Source organism: Mya arenaria, chromosome 11 (assembly GCF_026914265.1).
Source record: "Mya arenaria isolate MELC-2E11 chromosome 11, ASM2691426v1".
Taxonomy (NCBI): domain Eukaryota; kingdom Metazoa; phylum Mollusca; class Bivalvia; order Myida; family Myidae; genus Mya; species Mya arenaria.
This window is the reverse complement of record NC_069132.1, coordinates 28,023,738-28,050,783: the sequence shown is the minus strand read 5'-3', so window position 1 is coordinate 28,050,783 and position 27,046 is coordinate 28,023,738. Positions and strand designations below refer to the sequence as shown.

The 27,046-nt window shown below is 34.8% G+C and overlaps 2 protein-coding genes across 2 annotated transcripts in view; both read left to right on the top strand.

Annotated features, from left to right (window-relative positions):
- Positions 1-7,815: 7,815 nt before the first annotated feature.
- On the top strand, positions 7,816-14,535 carry LOC128208110 (E3 ubiquitin-protein ligase RNF139-like). Its single transcript, XM_052911456.1, has 2 exons — positions 7,816-8,164; positions 11,865-14,535. Exons 1-2 carry the CDS (start codon positions 7,915-7,917, stop codon positions 13,673-13,675), a joined length of 2,061 nt encoding a protein of 686 aa, XP_052767416.1. The 5' UTR covers positions 7,816-7,914; the 3' UTR covers positions 13,676-14,535.
- A 4,795-nt stretch (positions 14,536-19,330) lies between these two features.
- The window catches only part of LOC128208109 (uncharacterized), a 32,362-nt gene continuing 24,646 nt past the window's right edge, over positions 19,331-27,046 (top strand). Inside the window, exon 1 of the mRNA XM_052911455.1 lies at positions 19,331-20,016. Coding sequence (XP_052767415.1) covers positions 19,767-20,016 — 250 coding nt within the window. The 5' untranslated portion in view covers positions 19,331-19,766. The remainder of the gene's footprint in view (positions 20,017-27,046) is intronic.

Here is a 27,046-nt window from a genome sequence, read left to right as displayed (position 1 = left end):
TTTTTTTTATCTCGACTTTTTCGCTATGGCGACCTCGTTTTTCAGGCCCAGTGGTCGAATTTCACACATTTCCTATTTTCTTTATGTCGAACTGTAGATCGAGACGTAGGTGTGAAAATATTCATGACGGTTTGCGGCATGTCGCAAAATACCGTACGTGTCAATATAACAAACTGTCATATTTGGGGGATACAAAAATGTAATTGGTAAGTGCAAATAATTAAAGTTGGTTGTTTATGTATTTAATTCAAGAGACATTTATTTCTCAAGCTCTTTGGTATTGTATAAAACATTAACATTTTATTGATTATACATCAATCCCGAATGGGAACAGAAAGAATAACTTCAAAATGTCAAATGTTAGTTCCACTGCTCTGGTCGACCAATTCGTAGAAGGACCCGGTATAAAATCTTACAATGTACAAATGTATGCAATTGTGGTTTTATATGTGTTTTATGTGATCCATAAACGTAAAAGAAATAAATTTGACACCACGCCGATTACGATAAGGCTACGCCTACAGTGTCACGTGACCCTTCAGTAAGGGCCCTCCGACATGAACACAGAAGCAGACGATAATTAAACAGAATAATCGTAGAATTTATTTACAATCAGATAAAAAATGCATGGAACATGGTAAAACAGAGCAATAAAAGCAAGTATAAAATTAAATCAGTTAATTATTCTAATTAATTAAATTCAATGCTTGATTCAGGTAAAAATAATTTAATGTCTAAAGTTTAAGATAATTAATTTTTAAAAAAACTTCGGAATTTGTTTCAGAAGTAATGTAAACATAACATTTAGGGAAACAAAACATGTATTAATTTCCTTTCGAAAGTCAACAAAAATATGACTATTGTCTAGATCAAATGAATTTTGCTGTTTTTCTTCCTTTCTCCATTAAAAAAACACCTTTTATACAAGTTTAGTGAATTATTATTATTGATATAACTACCGTAATATTTCTTTCAATGAATTAATATCCGTATTAAATGAAATGCGAAACTGTTCTTACAAGGAACATACATGTAGAAGTTAGAAGTGATCATAGTCATTATAAATGTACAGGTTTATACATTGATTTGCGTCATTTACGAAGATGATTTTGTCTTATCTATACGTATACACGTTTTTTTGACCTTTAGCTATATGAACAGTTTGTTCAAACAAATTTAAAAGCAAATTTATATTTATGCTTCTGATTTAAAACTTGACGCACAAGAAGGAGAAAAAATAAAAAAAATAATCGCGAGATGTCGTCAATATTATACACTAATACTCATAAGGATATTTCGTGTTTTATGACTAACGAAGAAGATACGTATATTATCATATGTACGTTCACATTAAAAATGCACAATTTGCATAATTTGAGCAGCAATAAGGGAAACTGCCAGTATAATAAATTTCCTTGTCTTTACTATCTCTCAGTGTTAATATAATAAATATAGAACACAGAGTAATAACACTACTGTTGGTAAGTGCAGATTGTCGGAGGTCATGGCGGATAGTAACGGGCAACTGATAAGCCCCGCCTAATCTGGACGCTGATTGGTCAGTCGGGTATAGTCCGGCGAGTTTGACTGACAGGCCGCGTCATGTTAATTCTTCTTTTGTTTCACTTTATTTTTCAATAATAAGTTTGCTATTTTCACGACGAAAATATTTAACACGACCGTTCAATTGTGGATGTAAACATCATACAATCCAACTCAAATGGGTGGGATTGGTGATATTTTTTGTAATTCGGATGAGTCGACTTTTCGTTATCTCGACTTTTTTCACTAGGTCCTGAAAAAGTCGACATAACGAGGTTCGACTGTATTTGTAAGATTTGATTGTGTTTGTAATGTTGATTGATTACTTCAGGCTTTGTTTTAAAAGCCGGTGAGAATGATAATTAACAAACCTCCCAAAATAAACTATTTCGCCACTGTGGCACATAACTCACGTAAATTACGCATTTCTTATGTTCGGTTTGGTCTGAGACTTATAGAACAGCTTTTGTAGTCCTCTGAGTGGAATCCATGTTTTTCTAGCACTCTTTCTATTACAATTTTAATATGTATTCCAAGACTGTTTTCCATTCGAGTGATGTTTAATGTTCTTGAAAACATCGGATGTATGGTATTGACTATTAAATGTGCATACATCTCCGCTATATACAAGTATGCTCCTGGTATGTTGTCACCACATATTACACTTGTATTTGAAATATTTAAATGTTTACACAAATGTACAGTTCGGTTGTTTTCTATCTAACATACTGTTTCTCCTTAGAAGTAAGGGTCTGCTATTAGGGTGTAAAATACAGCTCCATGTTCAGTTAAACGGGTTTTTTGCCTACCACTTTTCTAATTTAAGAGATGATATGGAAAACAAGCATATCATACGTTTTAAAGTGTTACTGATGAGTTGCAAACAACTGTTTTTCTGTGGCAAAGTCTTTAGTTGTTGTTTTGGTCAATAAATGAGCAAGGTGGGGAAATGAACTTGTTACTAAATAACTTAACTTCATTGTTAATAAAGACCACCGAGGACAAATTAATACATATACAATTATCAACTTTTATAATATATCCAATGTGCTTCATGACTGCCTTAATCTTTATTTAGTTTTAAACGCAGCTATTATTTGAAGAAAATATGTGCTTATTATTTCATTGGTAAAAATGATAAGAAACCGGTTAACATAAGTACTTATCGAGGCTTTAAGCAAGCTAGAATATTCACCACTTTTCTTAATTTCAAATAAGAACTCACCTCTTCCAAAACAGCTCTCCCTTGCAATAGTTATACGTACGACCGACTGCAACAACACCATGGAAGAATTCCGGTCCACTTTGACCATGTGTTCTACATCAACCTGAAATATGTTATGAAAATAACAATGGAAGGTACAGAGACAGGCCTATTTTCTAGGCAGGTCCAATGCCAAACAGCAGGACACACGCACACAGTGCTCGAGCGATATCAGTAAGACTCAGGAAAACTACACAAATACATCAATGAAGTATCCGTGTGGTTACCGTCACAACGTAGCAAAATGTAGAAAACGTGAGATAACGTTGCATTTTCATGGCATCGTTAAATTTGTCAAAAATGCACTGTTGTTTTAGTTCATGAAATCGACCAAGCTTGTAATTTAAGCAATCAACTATTATATAAATCGAAATGATTAAAACGACTGAAATGCAAAATAATAAATAAGATTTTTAAGTTATGAAGGTAATTTTTTTTTAGTTACAAGCGGAAAGGAAGCAAAAAGACACATTTAATACTGCGAATACCAAATGGAAATTCTTGCCATTTGATAATACATAAATTACGGTAAACGATTATGTAGACACAGTATTTGCTTTTATTGCGAACTACGAAAAGTGATCATTTCAAAGGAGCAAACATGCATCTGGTAAGTTCTATACAGTTTTCTTACATTATATTATAAACAATTAGCATAGTAAGTGGCAAAGTTGACGACGAAGATTACTGAGTTTAGTAATTATTTCAATATATTGATGAGGAGAGTGGAGAGCAAACTATGGCTCCAAACTGGACGATATTCATGACGCTATGGAAGGCAGACGGAACAACAGAACAGAACAGAACAGACAGCTTATTCGACTTATACAATAGTACATCGTCGTTATACATATAGCCGTTCTGATTTTACCATTGGTTACGACCAGTTACTCTGGATGGTATTGCCTCCATACAGGAACCCCTGGCCACTAGACCTACCACTGCTTATTTTTTAGATACTTCGGTACTTGTCTTTTACAACTCTATACGAGTTTGATGATATTTTTTAAGAATACGGTATATTAAGCTTAAATTGTCGATCAAAGTATTCAAAACAATGTCGAGCTTCAAATGAATGAGTTTATTTTAAACGATTGTTGAATTCTTTGCATAATTTAGTTTTTTTATAGATCAGATTGATAAACATTGCATCATGTTTAATATCAATGTAGTTCTATCCTGAATTAGACGAACTTTAAATATTATTCAAATAAGAGAAACATACGCAAACGTTCGAGTTTTTTAGTGTACTATCGGTATTTTTTACTTTCTTTTGCATATTTGTTTCAAAACAAATATAAAACAATCTGCATTTTATGAACGTGGAATAGTGAGATATGTTTCATAATTACTATTTTAAACATGTCACACGAATATACATGATTAATATTTGACCTTGTCCATTTAAGAAATACATTTCAGCCATAGTTTTACTTAGTTCGAAGTGACGACATATACACTTTGATATTTCATTGCAGCTATTCTAATTTTAATGCGGAGGTCCATAACATTACATAACCACTTGCAACGTTTATAGTACTGGATCATCAGTGGATTCCCAATACGTGTACTAGATTTCCCGCAGTACAGCAGAGAGCATATGAATTTTCTGGAACATCGGTGATTCAGTTTAAAACCCCACCATTGTTTCGGTTTAAGTTCGATCTTTTTGCACTTTTCAACTCTGCCAGATTTGGAAAACCCTGCAAACTAAGCATATTTTGTATTTGGATGTTTGAATAAGTCAATGAATTTTACATATCGGTACCTTGTGGCTGAACTAGATGACATTGGAAATGTTTTGCTATTTGTTGCATTAGCTCAGGCGATACTCATGAACAATGAAAATAATAAAGAACCGTTTTTTAAAGAACTTGAAACAGCTAAGAACAAGATTTGCAAACGAAACAGAAAAGGCTCATGCTTGAAATAGCATTTTTATCGATAAAAGAAATTATACTAGCTGGACAGGATAAACACGGTATTCAAATTTCCGAACGAAACTTCTGCTTATTTGTTAGACAGTTCAGTGTATACAGACTTGGTCGCGGCCTACAATACAGTGTATATAGATTCGGTCGCGGCCTTCAGTACAGTGTATATAGACTCGGTCGCGACCTTCAGTTGAGTGTATATAAAATCGGTCGCCGCATTTTGTACAGTTTATATAGACTCGGTCGCCGCCTTCAATACAGTGTATATAGACTCGGTCGCCGCATTCAGTACAGTGGATAAAGACTCAGTCGTCGCCTTCAGTACAGTGTATATAGACTTGGTCACCGTCTTCAGTACAGTGTATATAGACTAGGTCGCCGCCTTCTGTTATAATACGAGTAATAAGTTATATCTTCATAATATATGACCCATGCGGACAAATACATACATTTAAAGTGTTTACAGTCAATTCAATGCAAGTAACTTGTTAATCAATCAATATGCAGTGCTAGACAAATAAATGTTTCATTTAACGATTGACTTCAGTATTGTGTATTTAACTTTATATTATGCAATGCGACCTTGTTTTTTATCTAGCTTTCCCATTACACGGAACATATTAATTTAAAGGAATGCAGTGGGGAAACATATCCGGTCCTGCTTTCCAAAAGCTTTGGCAATGTTCCTGACTTTGCTTTCCGATAGCTTTTGCCATGTTTCTGACTCTGTTTTCCGACAGCTGTTGCAATGTTTCTGATCCGGTTTTCCGATAGCTGTTGCAATGTTTCTGACTCTGCTTTCCAATAGCTGCTGCAATGTCTCTAACCCTTCTTTCCGATAGCTTTTTTAATGTTTCTGATACTGCTTTCAGATAGCTGTTGCAATGTTTCTGATACTGCTTTCCGATAGCTGTTGCAATGTTTCTGATACTGCTTTCAGATAGCTGTTGCAATGTTTCTGATACTGCTTTCCGATAGCTGTTACAATGTTTTTTACCCTGCTTTCCGATAGTTGTTGCAATGTTTCTGATTCTGCTTTCCGATAGCTATTGCAATGTTTCTGACCCTGCTTTCCGATAGCTGTTGCAATGTTTCTGATCCTGCTTTCCGATAGCTGTTGCAATGTTTCTGATACTGCTTTCAGATAGCTGTTGCAATGTTCCTGATACTGCTTTCCGATAGCTGTTACAATGTTTTTTACCCTGCTTTCCGATAGTTGTTGCAATGTTTCTGATTCTGCTTTCCGATAGCTATTGCAATGTTTCTGACCCTGCTTTCCGATAGCTGTTGCAATGTTTCTGAACCTGCTTTCCGATAGCTGTTGCAATGTTTATACCCAGCTTTCCGATAGCTATTGCAATGTTTCTGATCCTGCTTTCCGATAGATGTTGCAATGTTTCTGATTCTGCTTTCCGATAGCTGCTGCAATGTCTCTGACCCTGCTTTCCGATAGCTGTTGCAATGTTACTGACCCTGCTTTCCGATAGCTGTTGCAATCTTACTGACCCTGCTTTCCGATAGCTGTTGCAATCTTTCTGACCTACTTTCTGATAGCTGTTGCAATGTTTCTGATCCTGCTTTCCGATAGCTGTTGCAATGTTTCTGACCCGGCTTTCCGATAGCTTTGGCAATGTTATAACTTTCCTATAATTTGCAGTTTTGTTTCGATCAATGTCTCTCGTGCTTGTGTTCTAAAAAACCTGTTCTCAGTATCACGCGACCAAAATTTGATCAGTTCAAACAACAGGTGAAAATCTATTTTTTCATAGCAAGTATGTAAGCAGTACTTAAGGGGCGATGCAAAAACGGAAGAGAGAAATTGTGTAGGCATCCTCTGAATGTCTGGTTTCGAAACAGTCATATACAGTGTATAATACACATTGAAGCGCGCGGAAAATGGAATCCTTGCTTGTTTAATGCTGGTGGACAACTGTTTACCTCACGACTTCTGAAACTAAATTAAGTATTGAAAGTAACTGTTTGCCTAACAATAACCTACGCAGCACAATATATTCACTTTGCATAATGAGATAATGATCTGTATCAAAATGATCATACTAATGGTCTTTATACTGTTTTTTTCCGTTAACTATTTCAACATAGTCTTGTTGGAATATTTTTATGTTTGGCTTCATACCTAACAAATCGTATTTCATGATAATGGAAAAAACAAACATGGCCATGGTTATATCAAATGTTCATCAAAGATCTATTATAGGACCACACTTTTATTTAAATGAATTCCAGTGGGACAATATAACTAATGAGTCAAAATTGTCCTTGGGATACTCTCAATGTGACTGGGAATTACAGCATGTCTCTTTTGGCTTTTAAATACATTTAAGGTATCCGGTCCATAAACAAGCTACATGTATGCTATGATAGCTCCATTAACCCAACATTTGATGCCTGGTGATCCCATATAAATTTGGAACTACTTGAAAAGTGTTTGATTGGTTATAACTTATATGTAATGTAAATGATCAAACTTTCACACTACATGAAGTTATTACGTGATATAAAAAAATCTTGATTAAAACTGGAAATGGACGTAAAATAATCTATTTTGTATTCTTAGAAGGACGACAGAAATTGTTTTTGGAATGATATTTTGATTATATATTTTTTTTCTTTTATGAAACACATCCACACACACGTTTCAAATGATACCAAAATATTATTGGGTCATGAGGTATCCGAAATTCACGTATGCGTGGATTGGGTACCTTAAAGTCATGATGGAACACACGGGTAGGGACAAGCTATGATTCATCAATATGGGCGCGAACATGACGAACATCTCATTGGCTCATTTCCGGGTTCAGTTAAGAGCCAAAAGTGGCTATTACGTGAACATTTTCCTATAAAAAATGTTTTTTTTTTCTTTAAACTTATATAATTTTGCTTTGATAAAAAAGGTGAACTCGGTTTATGCTTACTCACTAATGTAACTAGATACAAGCATTATTAGTAATCTGAATATAGAACTTTGAAATGAAGTTTTTGAGAAATAATAATTGGGTATTCCATTTTATCTTAATATAACCTAGTAGTCATGGCGCAGCCAATGTTTAGGTTTTACATACGGAGATTTGGTAATATTTAGTTTCGTTTTTGAATCCAAGCTTAACTTGGCCTGAAGTATACAAAAAGCGTTTCAGCAAAAGAAAAAAAATGGCAAAGACAATAAGGACATTTTGTGATGTTTTAAATGCGAAAAGTAAAGATGTTGACAGTAAATTGTCAGAATACGGCTCATATGTGGACGACTGGTACGATGGTTTAACAGGAAGGAAGAAATACATACTGGAAGTGACCCTGAGGTTTCCACTGGTTGTGATTATGTATCTCTGGATGACTTGCCTTGCTCCTTACTACAACAACTGGCTTCTAGATGCACCTTTCCTCGTCGTTAGATATACAGGTAAATGCAATTTTTAGACGACCAATTGTTCTTTTGTGCTGGGGGCTTTATTCATGAAACATTTAAGTGAAAAAATTAACTGAACGAAATTTTCCTTATCTTTGGCAACGTTTCATTTTAAATCCCTTATGTTTTTCTTATACTAGATTGTACACACATGGTTAGTTTTCTTACAAATCAGCTTAGAAAAAGGCATTGTGGTAGTAAGTGGGACATTTATCCTAGGTTGCATTAGGAATATGGCCCCTGATCTGTTTCATTTGATCATTTTATTGTTAACTATAGCGAAACATAATCCAAAGAAACCAAACTGCTAAGTTAATTTGCAAGCCTCAGTCTCATTTAGGATTAAATAATTAGAGAAAAAAAAGTGAGCATATAACTATGATAGACTCTCATACAATGTCTGATAAATTCATGAGGTCCATACGATGCTTAATTGTAAAGAAATGTATGGGAAATACCAATGAAATTCCAAACTGGTCCACTGACATACTATATGCTAATGAGGCAGATAAGTTGGTGGAGCAAAGCATCAATGTTGTACAGTGAAAAATCGCAGATAGGTACTCGCTCATGTTATTTTTAAATACACTTTTTAGAATGCCGAATGAGGCAAATCAATAGGAACGTTAAAACTAAGATACTAAAAGCTGATACCGTTTAGCAAATGTGATATTTGCTCAAATCTCGTCTATTAAGACCACAATTTTCATGCTTTGTTTTTTGCGTCATTGGTTGATTGACATTATAACGTGATTTTATTAATGTATGGCCAAGATGTCAAATTATCGTTGTCCTCGTGGTTTAGTGGATCAGGTGGCAAATATTATGTTCTTTTCTTGACTTTAACGGCTTGGGTTCGCACCCGACTAATACCAAAATATTACTTATACTACTTGAACTTGGTTTTTTTCTGCAATTTTGATTGCATAGAGTAAAATATGATTAAATAAGTATTTTTAGATGCATTACAGGGAAAACTTTTAAAACCAAAAAAAACTTCTTAGTTAAAAACTGCAAATTATTAGGTGTCCAGAAAGTCACTAGACGTGCAAATTTCGTAATGACTCTGTGCGCGCTATCTTTAGATTATACTTTCGGATTGTTGCAATATGTAATTTCATTTTTTTTCATCATTCTGGGCGTTAAAAAGATCAAAAAGATTAAGAGAAGCCATTTTGATATACAAACAGAAATAAGTTTACATCACTAAACATAATGGGACTTTTAGGTAATATACCATGCTTGTTTACTTCCTTCGACTATTCAAAATATTTCAACAGTATGAATATGCTTTTGTGCCAAACTGCTTAAGATTATTCAATCAATACTGATAAAGACGTCTTGGCAAAAATAAAATAAGAAAGATAGAAGCAAACCGAACAAACTGCCATTATACAAAATTGTTTAGATAGTAAACCCATTGTTATTTGGACATATTTTAACACATGATGATTACGTAACAATGTAAAGTATTTTGAAAAATATTCAGTTTAAAACAAGACCTTATTAAGCTCTAATCATTTCACAGGACCCGCATTTTCCGATTCACCGACTTGCTTGCTTGTATAGAAATATGCTTGATATGTCAGTGACAAAATCGAAATTCTGTAACACTAATGAATAATAACGGATAAATTAAGAAAGAAACAACAACTTGGTGCAACCATATGATTTTGAAATATAATACGTACATCTATGCCATATTCAAATGTTTTGTTTTATGATTTCAAGGGGATTTTGAGGTCCATGGGTTAATCATCGATCAACATATCGCGTCCGATGATAATAATCGTAATAATAATAATAATAATAATAATAATAATAATAATAATAATAATAATAATTTGCTTCCACGTAGAGTTATTCGTTTCCTTTCAATGGAATGTTCAGATTGTTTGTAAATGATGCAAAACCATGCCAAAGAAAAGTAACGTTCCCGAATTATTTCGTATCAACCACTTTATTTTCGCGATAATTAATTCGCTGTCTACATTTGTAGTAAACATTTGAGATTTTTTTTCAGTAAGATAAATATCCGATAATACTTAAAACATGCTTAAAAATGCATGGAACTACCACCTGTTACCTATTTATTCTGTACAACACTAACAGGTTATCTAGTTATGGTTTGCTAATTCCACTCAATTAATAACTAGTTAACTAGATAAGATTCGTGTTACCACTTATCTATAAATGAATTTCTGGCTTTTAGCAGTAACTTGTATTCTAGTCATGATTTGCGAATTCCACTTAATAAGTAGCATGATATCTGGTTAGATAAGATTCGTGTCAGTGTCCCATCATTTTAGGGTTTGGTAATTTTATCTGGCATTCATAGAATGGCCAAATACCGTAGAAACGATAGCGCACTGGAACGAAATTCACGCTTTATACCTAACACATACAATAGTAAAAGGGATAGAAAAGGGTCTACACAATTAAAATCAATTCTACTTAAGGTAGCAGACCCCTAATGAAAACCCCCACTTAAAACTCTTCAATTTTAATGCTTTTAATGCCTATGTTGTTAAGCACAGGACTACAAATCTTTTGAAGGTTTCAATGAATACAGTTGTTCGAATCCAGCCAGAAGCACAAATATTTTTTTATATTTTTTCATTAGCTAACATTTTTTACAGAAGTTAATATTGAATTTTCGTGAAAAAGTAATTAAATTCATTTCTGCACATACATAATAAGCTTCTGTGAAGATTTTATAACTTGCAGGCACGCCTGAAATCGGTGGTTGGGATTTACAAACTTTTTTTTTTAAATGAGACGGTAAAACATTTTGATTTTTTGGCATAATGTTCCCAAAAGATTAAAGATAATTATTCATAAAGAACAGTTCATGAGTATTTCTAGAACTTGTTGAATTTGCTTTTAAACGTCGATGTTTTAATTTTACGCGGTCAAAACAGTATGTTAAGATTGAAATACCATATGGTTATTTCAGTACAGTATGATTATATTTGTTGGTGATGTGATCAATAATGTATTATTGCTGAAAGCAAATCTATATTTTTTGTTACTCTGATACCAAATTATTACCAATGTGTTGATAAATAAATGAAACAAAGGATTTGTCTTGTCTCTCGGGTGATGTCGTTTTTATCGACAATTCTGAAATGGGGGTAGGGTAATTCAAATTTAAATGAAATTGTTAATTGACGGTAAATTTCTTTTAAATTTTGGTTTTGAATCCAGGAAATGATACACATTAAGAAATTATCAAGCTGATTATAGTTTGAAATGGTGCCCATTATTCAAATATATTTTTGCATTGTAGCAATTTCTTAAATAGTGACCAATTAGATCAAGTATCAAATTAAACTAAAGCTATCAGTTGCAACAGAATCAGCATATATTTGATTTTTTAATGTAGATTTCGGACTTTTTTATTCTATTTGTGTTAGTATTGCTGATTTCGCTTTTCCCCGACTTTTACATGTTATTAATGATGGTAAAATGTACAGAGGAAATTTTGTATGCCTCAAATTTGCTTCCGCACGTGTTCGTATGCTTGTATCTCTATCAAAATATCGATGTTAAACAAATGCATTCAAATATGCACGCATACTTAGTTGCGCTACACGAATTTACCTCAATTGAATGTGATGTTTACTTTTACAGGTCTAGGTTTGGTATTGCTTAGTAAAACAGTTATTTGATCATTTTCCCTTTTTTATTTTAGGACTCTTGTTTATCTTGGTGAGGTTTATATCCAGTTTCGAGAGCATCTTACCGTTCTACGTGGCAACGTTTTTAGTTTCTGTATCTTCCGTTGTTTCCCAATACGTATACTGGATTTCCCGAAGTGCAGCTGAGGAAGTGTGTTTTCAAGATGCACTTGTACCTTGCTGGAGCGCCGGAGATCCGCTATGGACCACTACCTTTTTTGCAATCGTTCTGCGGATATTGTGTATGTTCCATTTATTGTACTATTCCGTTGATGCAGTCTTAATGGTTGTTTCTTTGGTTTCGAGTCTAATAACCCTGCTCATCTGTTCGACATCCTGGTATATTGTAGCTGAAGTAGACTACCTGGCTAACGGTTTCTTCTTGATCCTCTCACTTTTAATGATATATGTGCGGTGCGAAGAAAATGACGAATCGAGTGTTAACAAAAAACTAACAAAATTACGTGGTCAGTTAGCAAGAGAAGAAGACAGTGGAAGAAGAACACATGTTGATGATCTTTTGAAATATTATGAGATGAAAAAGCAAAGAATTGATGCCGATGACTGGAAAGTTAAAATGACAAAGGAAGTTATCGATCTAATAACCGCAATATTTGCTATTTTTAGCATGATGACCATCCTCTTGAACCTATCTACACGGCTTTGGACTTTGCTTCATTATTCTAACAATATTTATTTAGAGTTGAATCACTTGATTGATTCCATTTTCCCTTCTGTGTCAGAGAGTTGCAACAATTGTATAACGTTTGTTGGATTGACCTTTGTGTTTGGAAAAATGTCCCATATATTAATATATGCCATCAACAAATTCCTAAACGTGGCTCAACCTAACTTTGATAACTTGAAGTATCAAGTAGAAATTTTCTTCGTTAGCGCTTGCGTCGAGGGAGGTATCATCTATGCTGATATAAAAACAAGGGAAAGAAATTTAGAGGGTGTTTTGTTGATGACGATGTTTCAAATTTTCTTGCATACGCTTGGCACAGTAGAAAATGAAATTCTTGCCCTCGCAAACGAGGGAGGAAGAACACCACCCATGCGCCTGATGAAACTTGGATTGGTCTTAGCAGCCATAACAGTCGTTCCGACATATTTTGTCATCACACATGCTTCACCGGCTTTACATGTCAATGTTTGGAATCTGATCAATCTCGCCGGAAATCTGACCTTATTAGTAAGGGTATTTTACATCCTTGTAGAATGTTTCTTGCTTTGGATTTCATGGCATTTAACTCAGTTAAACGACAATATCCAACGCGCTTTAAATTGCGTCCGGGTGATAAAAGGGTTTTCAATTTTGACGACGACTCTATTGATGGCATACTATCGCTTGATGGCCCCTTTTTGGGTGGCATTTTTCTGGTTGCGCGTAGTTTCAAATATCATTTTGGTAGCATTGGTTATCGTTCGCGTCATTAACATTGAATGGGCAAAGTATAAGATCAGAAACGAGCTCCTGGACTTTATAATTGGACTTCCAAACGCCTCTACAAATGAAGAAAACATAGAATGTTCTGTATGTTACAATGACATGGATGCTGGGAAGAAACTTCCTTGTGGGCACATGTTTCATCATGATTGCCTCAAGAGATGGTTTCAGGAGCGAATTTTGTGTCCATACTGTAACACTGTCGTGCACATTCCCCGACGAATCGTAACGCCCGAGGGTCATGTAATCGTCAACCAGAATCAGGCAGGTATAGATCAGCAGAGGCAACAACAGCTTCTACAAAATCAAGAACAGCAAGTGCAACAGAGGGAAAATCAACTTCTACCAGAACATCTCAACGAACATACTCAATAAGAATTACTTTTCCTATAAAACGAAAACCCTTCCAGTGACTACATAATGATAATGTTAAGAACTGATGCAAGTTGAAAAGTATCGTACATGTCATTAAAACTGACAAATGTCCATAAATGGTATTTGTGTCCTGTTTGACATGTTGCTTATACTCTAAACGTATATCGTATGCCCGTTATATAATGAATGTCATGTTACTATTATTGGTTAGTGGTAATTTGCTTGTTTGTTTTCTATGTTACATATTCAACTGACAAACTGTAATTAAAGAAATAATTTGATTATTATGTCTAAATTAATGTTTTGATATATAATAAAAAATAGGTTAAATAATTTTAACGATGAAATGTTGGATTGGATCCGTTGTATGTTTGAAGTGTCCCTGTAAGGTACATAGTTCTTATTTTAGCTCTTATAATTAAATACTAATCGGCCCGTTATTACTTATATGATGGGTGTTTTTGCAATTTGATCGTGTGTGCAACGTTGATTTATTACTGATTATATGTTTCATTACCTATTAAATGCGCATGCGTCTGTACAAATGTACAAATCTGTTCATGGTTTCTTGTTATCACACCAGACTTGTATTTGCAAAACATGTAGTTACAGTTTATATACACACAAATAAAGGTACACTTAGGTTCTCATCAATATAACTAGCAGTCTATCCATATAAGTGATGGTCTGTTTTGGGTGTTAAGTTCTCCTTCCTGTGACCTTGCGATTAAATTACAGTTTAAATCCAATGCATGTGATGGGTTTAGAGTATTTAAGAATATTTTTGATCTAACACAATTTCTTATGATTATCTATCAGGCGTTCAGAAGTCGGTTGTATCCGCTAACCAGACGGATCTGTTAACTAACTTTCAAGATCGTAAGCGTATATGGAAATGATTCAATACAATTCATGACGTTGTTGAAACAAACTTCAGATAACAGATGAAGGTGTTATAAGAAACAAACTTATCAATCATGTTTACGAGTTACAGATAATTTGCTAACAACAAGGTCAGTTGTTGTTGTTGTTGTTGTTATTGTGAATGAATGAATGAATGAATGAATGAATGAATGAATGAATGAATGAATGAATGAATGAATGAATGAATGAATGAATGAATGAATGAATGAATGAATGAATGAATGAATGAATGAATGAATGAATGTAAATATTTGTATAGCGCATTATAAAACAAGTCTCTAAGCGCTGCACACGCGAATTAAAAGGTTAAAAAGTCAACATCATTTAAATAGGTGAGTTTTTAAAGCCTTTTTGAAAACTGTCAGGGAGTCAATGTGTTTAATTTCTACTGGCAGGCTGTTCCAAAGATTGGCTGCACATTTATCAAATCTCTTTTCACCATATGTTTTAGTTTTTGTACGTGGAACGTTCAGTAGCTTAGCAGAGTCTGATCTCAGAAGTCGTATTGGCTGGTATTCACTAATTAGATTGTTCATGTATACAGGAGCAAGTTCATGTCTGATTTTGTAGTACAGTACAGTATGACTTTGTACTCTGTGCGGAACCGGGAGCCAGTGTAGAGAATATAGAACCGGGGATATGTGGTCACGCTTCTTTGTAAGCGTGATTAAATGAGCGGCAGTGTTCTGGATGCGCTGCAGTTTGTCGATTACTTTGCAGTTTGCACCACATAGCAAAACATTGGCATAGTCCAGCCGAGAGGTCACGAGAGAATTCACAAGTGTTTTACAGGCATTTATGGTAATGAATGGCCTAATCCGCCCAATATTACGCAGATGGAAAAAACAGGATTTTGAAATTGCATTAGCCTGTTTGTCCATGCTTAAAGTTTTATCAAAGAAGGCACCTAAGTTTTTCACAAATGATGATTCATGAACAATTGTTCCGACAAATTGTAATTTGCAGCCAGAAAAATTCTTTACTTGATGTTTTGGTGCAAAGATGATGAGTTCAGTTTTGTCCTGGTTGATCTTAAGCATGTTCATGTGCATCCAGGAACTGATGTCCGACAAGCACACTTCAATTGCTGGTACTACAATAGTCCAACTGTCTTTTGGTTTAATGACAAGGTAGCATTGCGTATCATCAGCATAACCATGGTGTAGCATGTTGTGGTTCTTACATATATCCCCTATTGGTCTAGAGAACATAAAGTACTTTCTCGGTCCCAGTACCGAGCCCTGAGGAACGCCAAAATGTAAAGAGGTTTCGTCAGAAACAGCCGACCGAACTGCAACGCGTTGAGACCTACTACTCAGATAAGAGTGAAACCACAGCAGGGCAGAGCCAGATATTCCATAGGCATGTTCCAAACGTTTAAGTAGAATAGGATGGTCGATGACATCAAAGGCGGCAGATAGATCTAACATTATCAAAACCACACATGAGTTATTGTCAAGTGCGGCCGCTATGTCTTGGTGGACTCGCAGAAGTGCTGTCTCTGTGGAATGTCGTGCACGGTACGCAGATTGTAAATTGTCATGTAATGTATTAGTGTCCAAGTGATCCTCCAGCCTTCTTGCTACCACTTTTTCAAGCACTTTAGACAGAAAAGGGAGGTTTGATACAGGTCTATAATTACTAAATGTATCATGATCCAACCCAGGTTTCTTTAGTAAGGGTCGTACAATGGCCTGCTTAAATTGAGTAGGTACTTCAGAGTTCAACAATGATTGATTCATTATAGATGTGATGATTGGGAGGAGACTATCTAGACAGAGCTTCAACAGAGATGTTGGAATGGGGTCCAATTCACAAGACTTTGCAGATGCATGTATGATGGTTTTCCTAACCTCTTCAGGGGTAACAGGAGCCAGGGCTTCCATGCGCTCTCCAATGAACTTAACATCAGCCCGAAGGACATCATTGTCAGTCTGATTCTCACTCAACTTGTTACGGATACTGATAATTTTTCCAATGAAAAAGTCACAAAATTTATTTGCCAAAGATTTGTCATTATCGGTGGATGGTAACACTGTATCTCGCTTACAACCCATGAGAGTGTTTGTGAGTTTAAAAAGGTGACGCCGATCGTTACTGTTTTCTTCAATTTTGGATGAATAGTAATCCTTTTTGGTCTGTACCATAAGTTTATAATAGATAATACAAGCTTCTTTGTATATCTCTGTATGAACTGTCAAATTAGATTTTCACATCTTTCTCTCAGCCTTACGACGGTTCCTATTAGCAGCACGGAGACTATCATTATAACATGGTGTGTTTGGCCTGATGGTTATCACTTTGGTTTGTAATGGGGCATGTTTATCTAACAGCTCCTGGAGGCCTGTATTATACCTCTCTACAAGTTCCTCAGTCGTACCCTCTATGGACTGCAGCGTTTGTGAATTGGTGATATCTGTTACAAGATCGTCAATAGATATATCACGGAAGGCACGAAAAGATACAATTTTATGTTCTCTTTTTGGCTTTTGAGTTTGTAGATGGGTGCATATGGCAAGATGATCACCAGATGGGCAACCTTTAGAGTCAAATAGGCCTGGATTCTCTATCACGGGAGTTTCTTGGAGTAGGGAGCTACTTTGTCTGGTTATGAGTACATCCAGAGTGTGACCACGATTGTGAGTTGCACCAACTACATGTTGAGATAACTCATGTACTTCGAGAGTCTCAAGGAACTTCTGACTGTCAACGTTGGTAGAGTCATCGAGATGAAAGTTTAGATCACCTGTTAAGATGACTTCTTCTGGGCTCAAAGCTAGTTCATCTAAATATGATGACCATCCTCGAAGAATGTTGCAATGTGAAAGTTGTTGCCCTTTGACACAGGAGGTCTGTATAACGAACACAATATAAAATGTGAGCTATTGGTACTGATGTCGCATTCCATATGCTCAAAATGTGTTGCCTGTGTAAACGATTGTACAGACTTAACATTGATGGTATTTTGTTATACAAGTCCTACACCACCACCCCTCCTCTCTGATCTAGAGACATGACAAAAGTTGTACCCATCTGGGAGGATCTCTGATATTACACTATTGTCGACAGCAGTTCCTAACCAGGTTTCAGTCAGAACAAGCAAGTCAATGTTTTTATTTACTATGAAATCATATATAGAAAGTGTTTTGTTTTTGATTGAGCGGCAGTTCAAGGTATATAGAGACAAACTTCCTGAAGTAGGCTGAACATCTTTGCTAGCAATCTTCAATTGTCTCTTTCTATGGGCGTTTGTAGAAATTGTGTGATCCGCTTTAATTGGTATCAAGTTTGTCCAATGAATACCAGCATTAGATCTTGTCCTCAGGCGACCGGCCCGTTTACCTCTATATCGAAGGATATTGAATGACTTAAGCCTACTTAGTACTTCTATAGATGGTAATATACTCCTTCTAGGTGTAGATCTTAAATCCAATAATTGGTCTCTATTGTATGTAATTGCCATGTCACATGGTGAGCTGTTGATCACTAAATGTGTTGAAACTATGAAAAAAAGTAGATCCAATATTGTTCAATATTGAAATATTAAAATCAATGTAACTAATTAATCCAGTAATAATTCCACAAATCAAACTCATGAACATGATGGTATCCACTTCACAAATCACTCTGCCAAAAATCCAAATTTTAGAATCACTAGTTTTCACATAATCATCCAAAATGTGAGAGAGCAAAACATTGCAGCCTTCACCAGGCGCACTAATACCAATTGTGGTCAATGAATGAGCAAAGTGGGGAGGGAAAAGGAAGAACTGAACACAACTTCACTTTATTGTTAATAAAGGACACCTGACCTACAATAGTACATAAATAATGTTATCTATTATGTTAATTCCGATTGCTCCATGACTGCCTTATGCTTTATTTATTTTAAATCGCCATTATTTGTAAAATAAAACGTAATTCAGCACTTCAACAAGCCAGAATAATCGGGTCATTTCCAAATGACATAAAATAACTCTCCTCTACCAAAACAACTTCCCCTCCATCAGTTATACCTTGGCCGACTGCCACAAAAGAAAGGAAGAGTTTTGGTCCGCTTTGAACCTGCAGTGTTCTACATCAACCTAAAATATATGATGGAAAAATGTCAACTACAGGGACAAGCATAGTTTATAGACAGGCTTAATACATAACAGCAAGCAAAACGCAGTGTTCGAAAACATTAAACACGGACGATACCAATAAATGTTTCTAGTCAAGTGCACTTAGTCTTAAATATATAAATATACAAATACATCGATACAGTATCCGTGAGGTAACTCTCACATTGGTGAAGTAACAAAATGTACGAAACGCAAGAAGAAGCATTTTCATTTATCGGTGTATGTATAAGACATTCTTTTGGATAAATTGCAATGTGCTTTTAGTTCATTGAAAACTTCCAAATGGATCAAACTTGGTATATATGCTTCTGTTTATCAAACATTCATGGCTCTCTGTATACTGTTACTCTAATACAAAGCCCTTTATTTTTTTTATTCGGTCTAAGTAAACAAAAGTTTGAATTAAGTTTGATTATTGGGAAAATATGACTATTCTATTTTACCTATATTAAGTCTAGTATTCGTGTCAAATTTTAACGTTGAAATATAACTTTTGGGGTGATTTCTCAACAGGGGGTAGACTGTAAGGATACACCGGAACCAAAGACCAGAAATGAGGTTATTTTGACTAAAAATAGCTAATTGTTCATAAAGTAGGACCGCCATATTACCATGCCTACAAGTTAACCATATGCACATGGTGTTTACTTTAACGATTCCCACTGCTTCATTATCTCTAAAAACAGTATGCAGAGAATCTCAATCCCAACTCAGCATTTGTAAGGTTCAGTTAAAAATCATGCATTCTCCTTTCTTTAAAGGAAGCTACATAATTTTGTTTTTATTAACTTGAGTTGCTTTAATGAAGAACGTTAGCTATTGACTCAGTGGTAGTAAACCAAAAGTAGTATATTGATTTTGATTTTTAGAGATATTACGGGAAATCCATTTTACCTATATTTAGCCAATATTTAATGTCAGCAAAATCTTTTTTGCTTCCAATATGAATCCAAGCTAAAACCTAAAAGTATCGTATTGGGCTAAAGTGAAATTACTACTAAACATTGAGTAATAATTTGTGCTATATTGTTGCCTTTGAAAAAATGACACAGACAATAAGGACATTTTGTGACATTTTAAAAGTGAAAACTGAAAAGGTTGACAGTAAATTGTCAAAATACGGCTCATGTGTGGACGAATGGTACGATAGTTTGACAGGAAGAAAGAAATACATACTGGAAATGACCCTGAAGTTACCACTGGTTGTGATTATGTATCTTTGGACTAATGGCCTTGCTCCTTACTACAACAACTGGCTTCCAGATGCCCCTTTCATCGTAATTAGATATCTAGGTAAGTGCACGTGATACTACTACTACTACCTACTACTACTACTGCTACTGCTATTCCTGCTACCGCTACTACTGCTACTGATACTGCTTCTACGACTACTGCTACTACTACTTCTGCTACTACTACTACTACTACTACTACTACTACTACTACTACTACTACTACTACTACTACTACTACTACTACTACTACTACTACTACTACTACTACTACTACTACTGCTGCTACTGCTGCTGCTGCTGCTTCTGCTGCTGCTGCTGCTGCTGCTGCTGCTGCTGCTGCTACTACTACTACTACTACTACTACTACTACTACTACTACTACTACTACTACTTCTACTACTACTACTACTACTACTTCTACTGCCACTTTTCCTATAACTGCTACTAATACTACTACTATTACTACTACTAGTAGTAGTAGTCTACTACCTCTGCTGCTGCTGCTGCTGCTGCTGCTGCTACTGCTACTGCTACTGCTACTGCTACTACTACTACTACTACTACTACTACTACTATTACTACTATTACTACTACTAATAATAATAATTTAATTATTTTAGTTTAAGTATGTTTATTGATCCTAACCAATGACTTCTATGTTATGAGTTCAAAATATTCGCTAATATGCTTATTGAATACCGCCTCAGGCATGATTATTTTCGTTACATACTAAAATCAGTGTACCGTATGATTCACAAAGGTTCTACAATAATGCACAAATATGTGTATAAAGTTGTTTCCCTTACAAATGAGTTGGCTTCGGGTAAAGCAAAAACAAACTAGAATAATAAACAAGTCTCTGTACTAAGTTGATTCCCTTAGAAATAACTGCAGCAATTCTAGGGTCACAATCAAGTAATTCATAGGCGGATTATGCTGGTTTTCGAAAGGAACCGAGTTCTTATGGATATCTACAATCTATCTATACAACTTTATAAGTTTGATTGAATCAATTAACAGACTGTATCGCGTTCACAAGCAATTGTTTACAGATGCATGTACGCTGGACACCGCGTCATCGCATAAGCTTTTCTAGCCTTTGGCCAGTAAAGCCTAACTAGTGACCTCAATTCACTTCTTCGTTAATATATGCAAATATATTTCTTAAAAGGAAGCAATCACCACACAGCTATCATTTGCTGTTGTTTGGTAAGTGTGATTTATTTGTGCACCTTAAAGTATCCCTATTAAAATTGTTTTCATCAAAAAATATTGATTAGCATGATCGCTAAGGATTGAAATATAAATATACGTGGGCCCGGTTGTTCAAAACTCTCGTTAAATTACTTACGCTTATGCTGACGTGTTAGCGTTAACCGTAAGCGTTAACGTAAACTAACGAAATCAGCGTTATCCTGTTGTTCAAAAATCTATCGGCGTAAGCGTTAGCTAACACTGGTGAAACGCTTACCTGTTGGCGTAAGTAATTTATCGAGAGTTTGGAACAACCGGGCCATAGTTTACTAAGAGGCTTGTATGCCCCTCCCCCTCCCCCCGCAACACTCAACATATAACGAAGGAAAACTTATGAAATTGAATATGCACGAGCTAAGTTGTTCAGAAAGTTTTGTCACCTTTAACTTTATCCGTTTACTTTAATTGAACGCAAAACTTTTATATGAACATATATAGGTACGTCTACATGTACAAATCTATATTTGAACAGCCAAGTAAATACATGATTTTATTTTTTTAGGACTCTACTTTATCGTGGTCAGGTTTATATCCAGTTTCGAGAACCTCTTTCCCCTCTACGTGGCAACGTGTACAGTTTATGTATCGTCCGTTGTTTCCCAATACGTGTACTGGATTTCCCGAAGTGCAGCGGAGGAAGCGTGCTTTTCAGAAGCATTTGGACTTTGTTGGAGCGCCGGAGATCCGATATGGATCCCTACCATTTTAACAATCGTTGTTCGGGCATTGTGTATGTTTAAGATACTAGCATTGTGCGGTGCCTGTGACGTAGTCTTAATGGTTATTCCTTTGGTTTCAAGTTCAATAACCCTGCTTATGAGTTTGACATCCTGGTATATTGTAGCTGAAGTAGACTACCTGGCTAACAGTTTGTTCTTGATCGTCTCACTTTTAATGATAATTATGAGATGCGAAGGAAAAGACAAATCTAGTGTTAGCCAAAAACTGATAAAATTGCGTAGCCAGTTAGCAAGAGAAGAAGATAGTGAAAGAAGAAAATTCGTTGGTGATCTTTTGAAATATTATGAGATAAAAAAAACAACACATTGATGCCAAGGACTGGAAAGTTAAAATGACAAAGGAACTTACCGATCTCATAACCGCAGCATTCGCCATTTTTAGTATGATGATCATCCTCATGAACCTATCTACACGCCTTTGGTCTTTGCTTTATTATTCTGACAATAATCATTTAAAACTGAATCATTTGTTTGATCCCGTTTTCTCTTCTCTGTCAGCGAGTTGCAACAATTGTATAACGTTCATTGGATTGGCCTTTGTGTTTGGAAAATTGTCCCATATATTAATATATGCTAATAACACATTTCTGAATGTGGCTCAACCTAATTTTGACAACTTACGGTATCAAGTAGAATTTTTCTTCTGCATAGCTTGCATCGAGGGAGGTATCATCTTTGTTGATATACAAACAAGTGAACGAAATTTCGAGGGTGTTATATTGATGACGATATTTCAAATGATATTGTTTATGCTTAGCAGTATAGAAAATGAAATTCGTGTTATTGCAAACGCAGGAGGAGGAATATCGCCCATGCGCCTTGTGAAACTTGTATTTATCGTAGCAGCCATAACAGTCGGTCCGACATGTTTTGTCATCACACATGCTTCACCGGCTTTACATGTCAATGTTTGGCATCTGTTCAATCTCACCGGAAATTTTACCTTATTAATAAGGGTAATGTACATCCTTGTCGAATGTTTCTTGCTTTGGATTTCATGGCATTCAACTCAATTAAACGATAAGATACAAAGCGTTTTGAATATTGTCCGGGTGCTAAAACAGTTTTCAATTTTGATAGCGAATCTTTTGATGACATACTATCGGTTAATGTCCCCGTTCTTGGTGGCATTCTTCTGGCTGCGCGTAGTTTTAAACATCATTCGGGTAACATTGGGGATCATAAGCATCGTGTGCATTGAATTGGCTAAGTACACCATCAAAAAAGGGCTCCTGGATTTTATTAATGAATTTCGAATGTAGCGCCATAAGAAGTAAGCACAGACTGTTCAGTATGTTACAATAAAATGGATGCTGGGAAGAAACTTCCTTGTGGGCACCTCTTTCATCATGATTGCCTCAAGAGATGGTTTCAGGTGCGAAACGTGTGTCCATACTGTAACACAGCCGTAGACATTCCCCGACGAATGTTTACTACCCAGGGACTTGTAGCAGTCAACCAGAATCCAGCGGGTATAGAGCAACAAAGGCAACAACGGATATTACAATTGCAAGAGCAAATGCAACGGATGCAAAATGAAGCGTTTATACGACAACATCTCCTAGAACATTTCCAATGAAGATAACATTTTTCTAAAACAAGAAAACAGGAATACACAAAAACTAACTCGCGTGAATAGGTTTAAAAACTGATAAGAGTTATCTTAAATTTCAAATTATAATAAAGACTTTTGAAAATTCATTTAAACAAACATGCCCAAGAACGGGTAATTGTGTTCTATTTGACACAAATTGAATTTGAAAGCCATTTTTACTTTTCTTTTTTGTGTATTATATATCTAAAATATATCGTATCAATTTTATATTATGAATATCCTCATGTAACACTTTCTGCTAGTTGTTTTTGTTTGTTTTCTATGAAATAACTTCTCTTATCTTACACATTTAACTGAAAAAAGTATCCAAAAGAAATAACGTGGTGCTTTCGTCTTAGAATTAATGACTTGACATATTATAAGATGTTTCATATATAAATGCTTGGTATGATATGTGATTTAATATCCATTGTTATGTACTTAGTCCTTATTTGGGCTCTTGTAATTAAATCCTTATCGTTACGTTTAAACTTGTAGTATTTGTAAGATTTGATTGTGTTTTTAATGTTGATTGATTACTTCAGGCTTTGTTTAAAAGCCGGTGAGATCGATAATTAACAAACCTCCCAAAATTAACTATTCGCCACTGTGGCACATAACACACGTAAATTACGCATTTCTTATGTTCTGTTTGGTCTGAGACTTAGAGAACAGCTTTTGTAGTCCTCTTAGTGGAATCCATATTTTTCTAGCATTCTTTCTATTACAATTTTAATATGTATTCCAAGACTGTTTTCCATTCGAGTGATGCTTAATGTGCTTTAAAACATCGTATGTATGGTATTGACTATTAAATGTGCATACATCTCCGCTATGTACAAGTATGCTCCTGGTATGTTGTCACCACATATTACACATGTATTTGAAATATTTAAATTTTTACACAAATCTACAGTTCGGTTGTTTTCTATCTAACATACTGTTTCTCCTTAAAAGTAAGGGTCTGCTATTAGGGTGTAAATTACAGCTCCATATTCAGTTAAACGGGTTTTTTCCTACCACTCTTCTAATTTAAGAGATGATATGGAAAACAAGCATATCATACGTTTTAAAGTGTTACTAATGAGTTGCAAACAACTGTTTTTCTGTGGCAAAGTCGTTAGTTGGTGTCTTGGTCAATAAATGAGCAAGGTGGGGAAAAGGAACTTGTTACTAAATAACTTAACTTCATTGTTAATAAAGACCACCGAGGCCAAATTAATACATATAAAATTATCAACTTTTATAGTATTTCCAATGTGCTTCATGACTGCCTTAAGCTTTATTTAGTTTTAAACGCAGCTATTATTTGAAGAAAATATGTGCTTATTATTTCATTGGTAAAATGATAAGAAACCGGTTAACATAAGCACTTTTCGAGGCTTTAAGCAAGCTAGAATATTCACCACTTTTCTTAATTTCAAATAAGAACTCACCTTTCCAAAAACAGCTCTCCCTTGCAATAATTATACGTACGACCGACTGCAACAACACCATGGAAGAATTCCGGTCCACTTTGAACATGTGCTCTACATCAACCTGAAATATGTTATGAAAATAACAATGAAAAGTACAGAGACAGGCCTATTTTCTAAGCAGGTCCAATGCCAAACAGCGAGACACACACGCACACAGTGCTCGAGCGTTATCAGTAAGATTCAAGAAAACTACACAAATACAATTCAATGAAGTATCCGTGTGGTTACCGTCACAACGTAGCAAAATGTAGAAAACGTGAGATAACGTTGCATTTTCATGGCATCGTTAAATTTTGGCAAGAATGCACTTTGGTTATAGTTCATGAAATCGACCAAGCTTGTAATTTATGCAATCAACTATTATATAAATCGAAATGAATAAAACGACTGAAATGCAAAATAATAAATCAGATTTTTAAGTTATGAAGGTAAACTTTTTTTAGTTACAAGCAGAAAGGAAGCAAAAAGACACATTTAATACTGCGAATACCAAATGGAAATTCAGGCTATTTGATAATACATAAATTACGGTAAACGATTATAAAGACACAGTATTTGCTTTTATCGCGAACTACGAAAAGTGATCATTTCAAAGGAGCAAACATGCATCTGGTAAGTTCTATACAGTTTTCTTACATTATATTATAAACAATTAGCATAGTAAGTGGCAAAGTTGACGACGAGGATTACTGAATTTAGTAAGTATTTCAATATATTGATGAGGAGAGTGGAGAGCAAACTATGGCTCCAAACTGGACGATATTCATGACGCTATGAAAGGCAGACGGAACAACAGAACATAACAGAACAGACAGTTTATTTGACTTATACAATAGTACATCGTCGTCATACATATAGTCATATATATATATATATATATATATATATATATATATATATATATATATATATATATATATATATATATATATATATATATATATATATATATATATATATATATAAACATGTCACGTATCTAAACTTCGAAACAATATTATAAAATAGAATGTAATGAAGGCAAAAAGTTTATGTAAATTGAATACAAAATGATTATTACTGTATGTTAACTTTGGCAGTGAGGGAAAGTTTCATAACTACTATGTTAAGTTATATTATTTATAAGAGAATTGCGTATAACAAATGCTTCTTTTATATTTTTACAAACATTCATAACTTCCTTTTTTTCACATGATACCAATAATTGATGGAATTTAAATACAGATAGCATCGTTTTATTTAAGTTTTACGTAAATGGCGATAACATGGACAAATACATATGAGGTGATATTCATCTTCTCCGTTCCTACTATACCGTTCGTTACGAGGTATATTATTTTGTGCGTAACGTCCTGTTTGTATTCTTAACGGATGTGCAAAAACTCTCAATCTAACAAAGTATAAACGTAAATTCTTTGGAACTAAATCTAAATATATTTCAAAATCAAAGGACAACACGCCGCAAGCCGTTCTGATTTTACCATTGGTTACGACCAGTTACTCTGGATGGTTTTGCCTCCATACAGGAATCCCTGGCCACTAGACCTACCACTGCTTATTATTAGATATTTCGGTACTTGTCGTTTGCAACTCTATACGAGTTTGATGATATTTTTTTAGAATACGGTACATTAAGCTTAAATTGTCAATCAAAGTATTCAAAACATTGTCAAGCTTCAAATGAATGAGTTTATTTTAAAAGATTGTTGAATTCTTTGCATAATTTATAGATCAGATTGATAAACATTGCATCATGTTTAATATCAATGTAGTTCTATCCTGAATTAGACGAACTTTAAATATCATTCAAATAAGAAAAACATACACAAACGTTCGAGTTTTTTAGTGTACTATCGGTATTTTTTACTTTCTTTTGCATATTTTTTTCAAAACAAATATAAAACAATCTGCATTTTATGAAAGTGGAAAAGTGAGATATATTTCATAATTACTATTTTAAACATGTCACACGAATATACATAATTAATATTTGACCTTGTCCATTTAAGAAGTATATTTCAG

Bases quoted from the DNA above. Each gene is read 5' to 3' on its own strand.
- LOC128208110 (XM_052911456.1), top strand. From the start codon at position 7,915: ATGGCAAAGACAATAAGGACATTTTGTGATGTTTTAAATGCGAAAAGT. The intron at 8,165-11,864 runs GTAAATGCAATT...TTTTTATTTTAG, and splicing joins CCTCGTCGTTAGATATACAG to GACTCTTGTTTATCTTGGTG.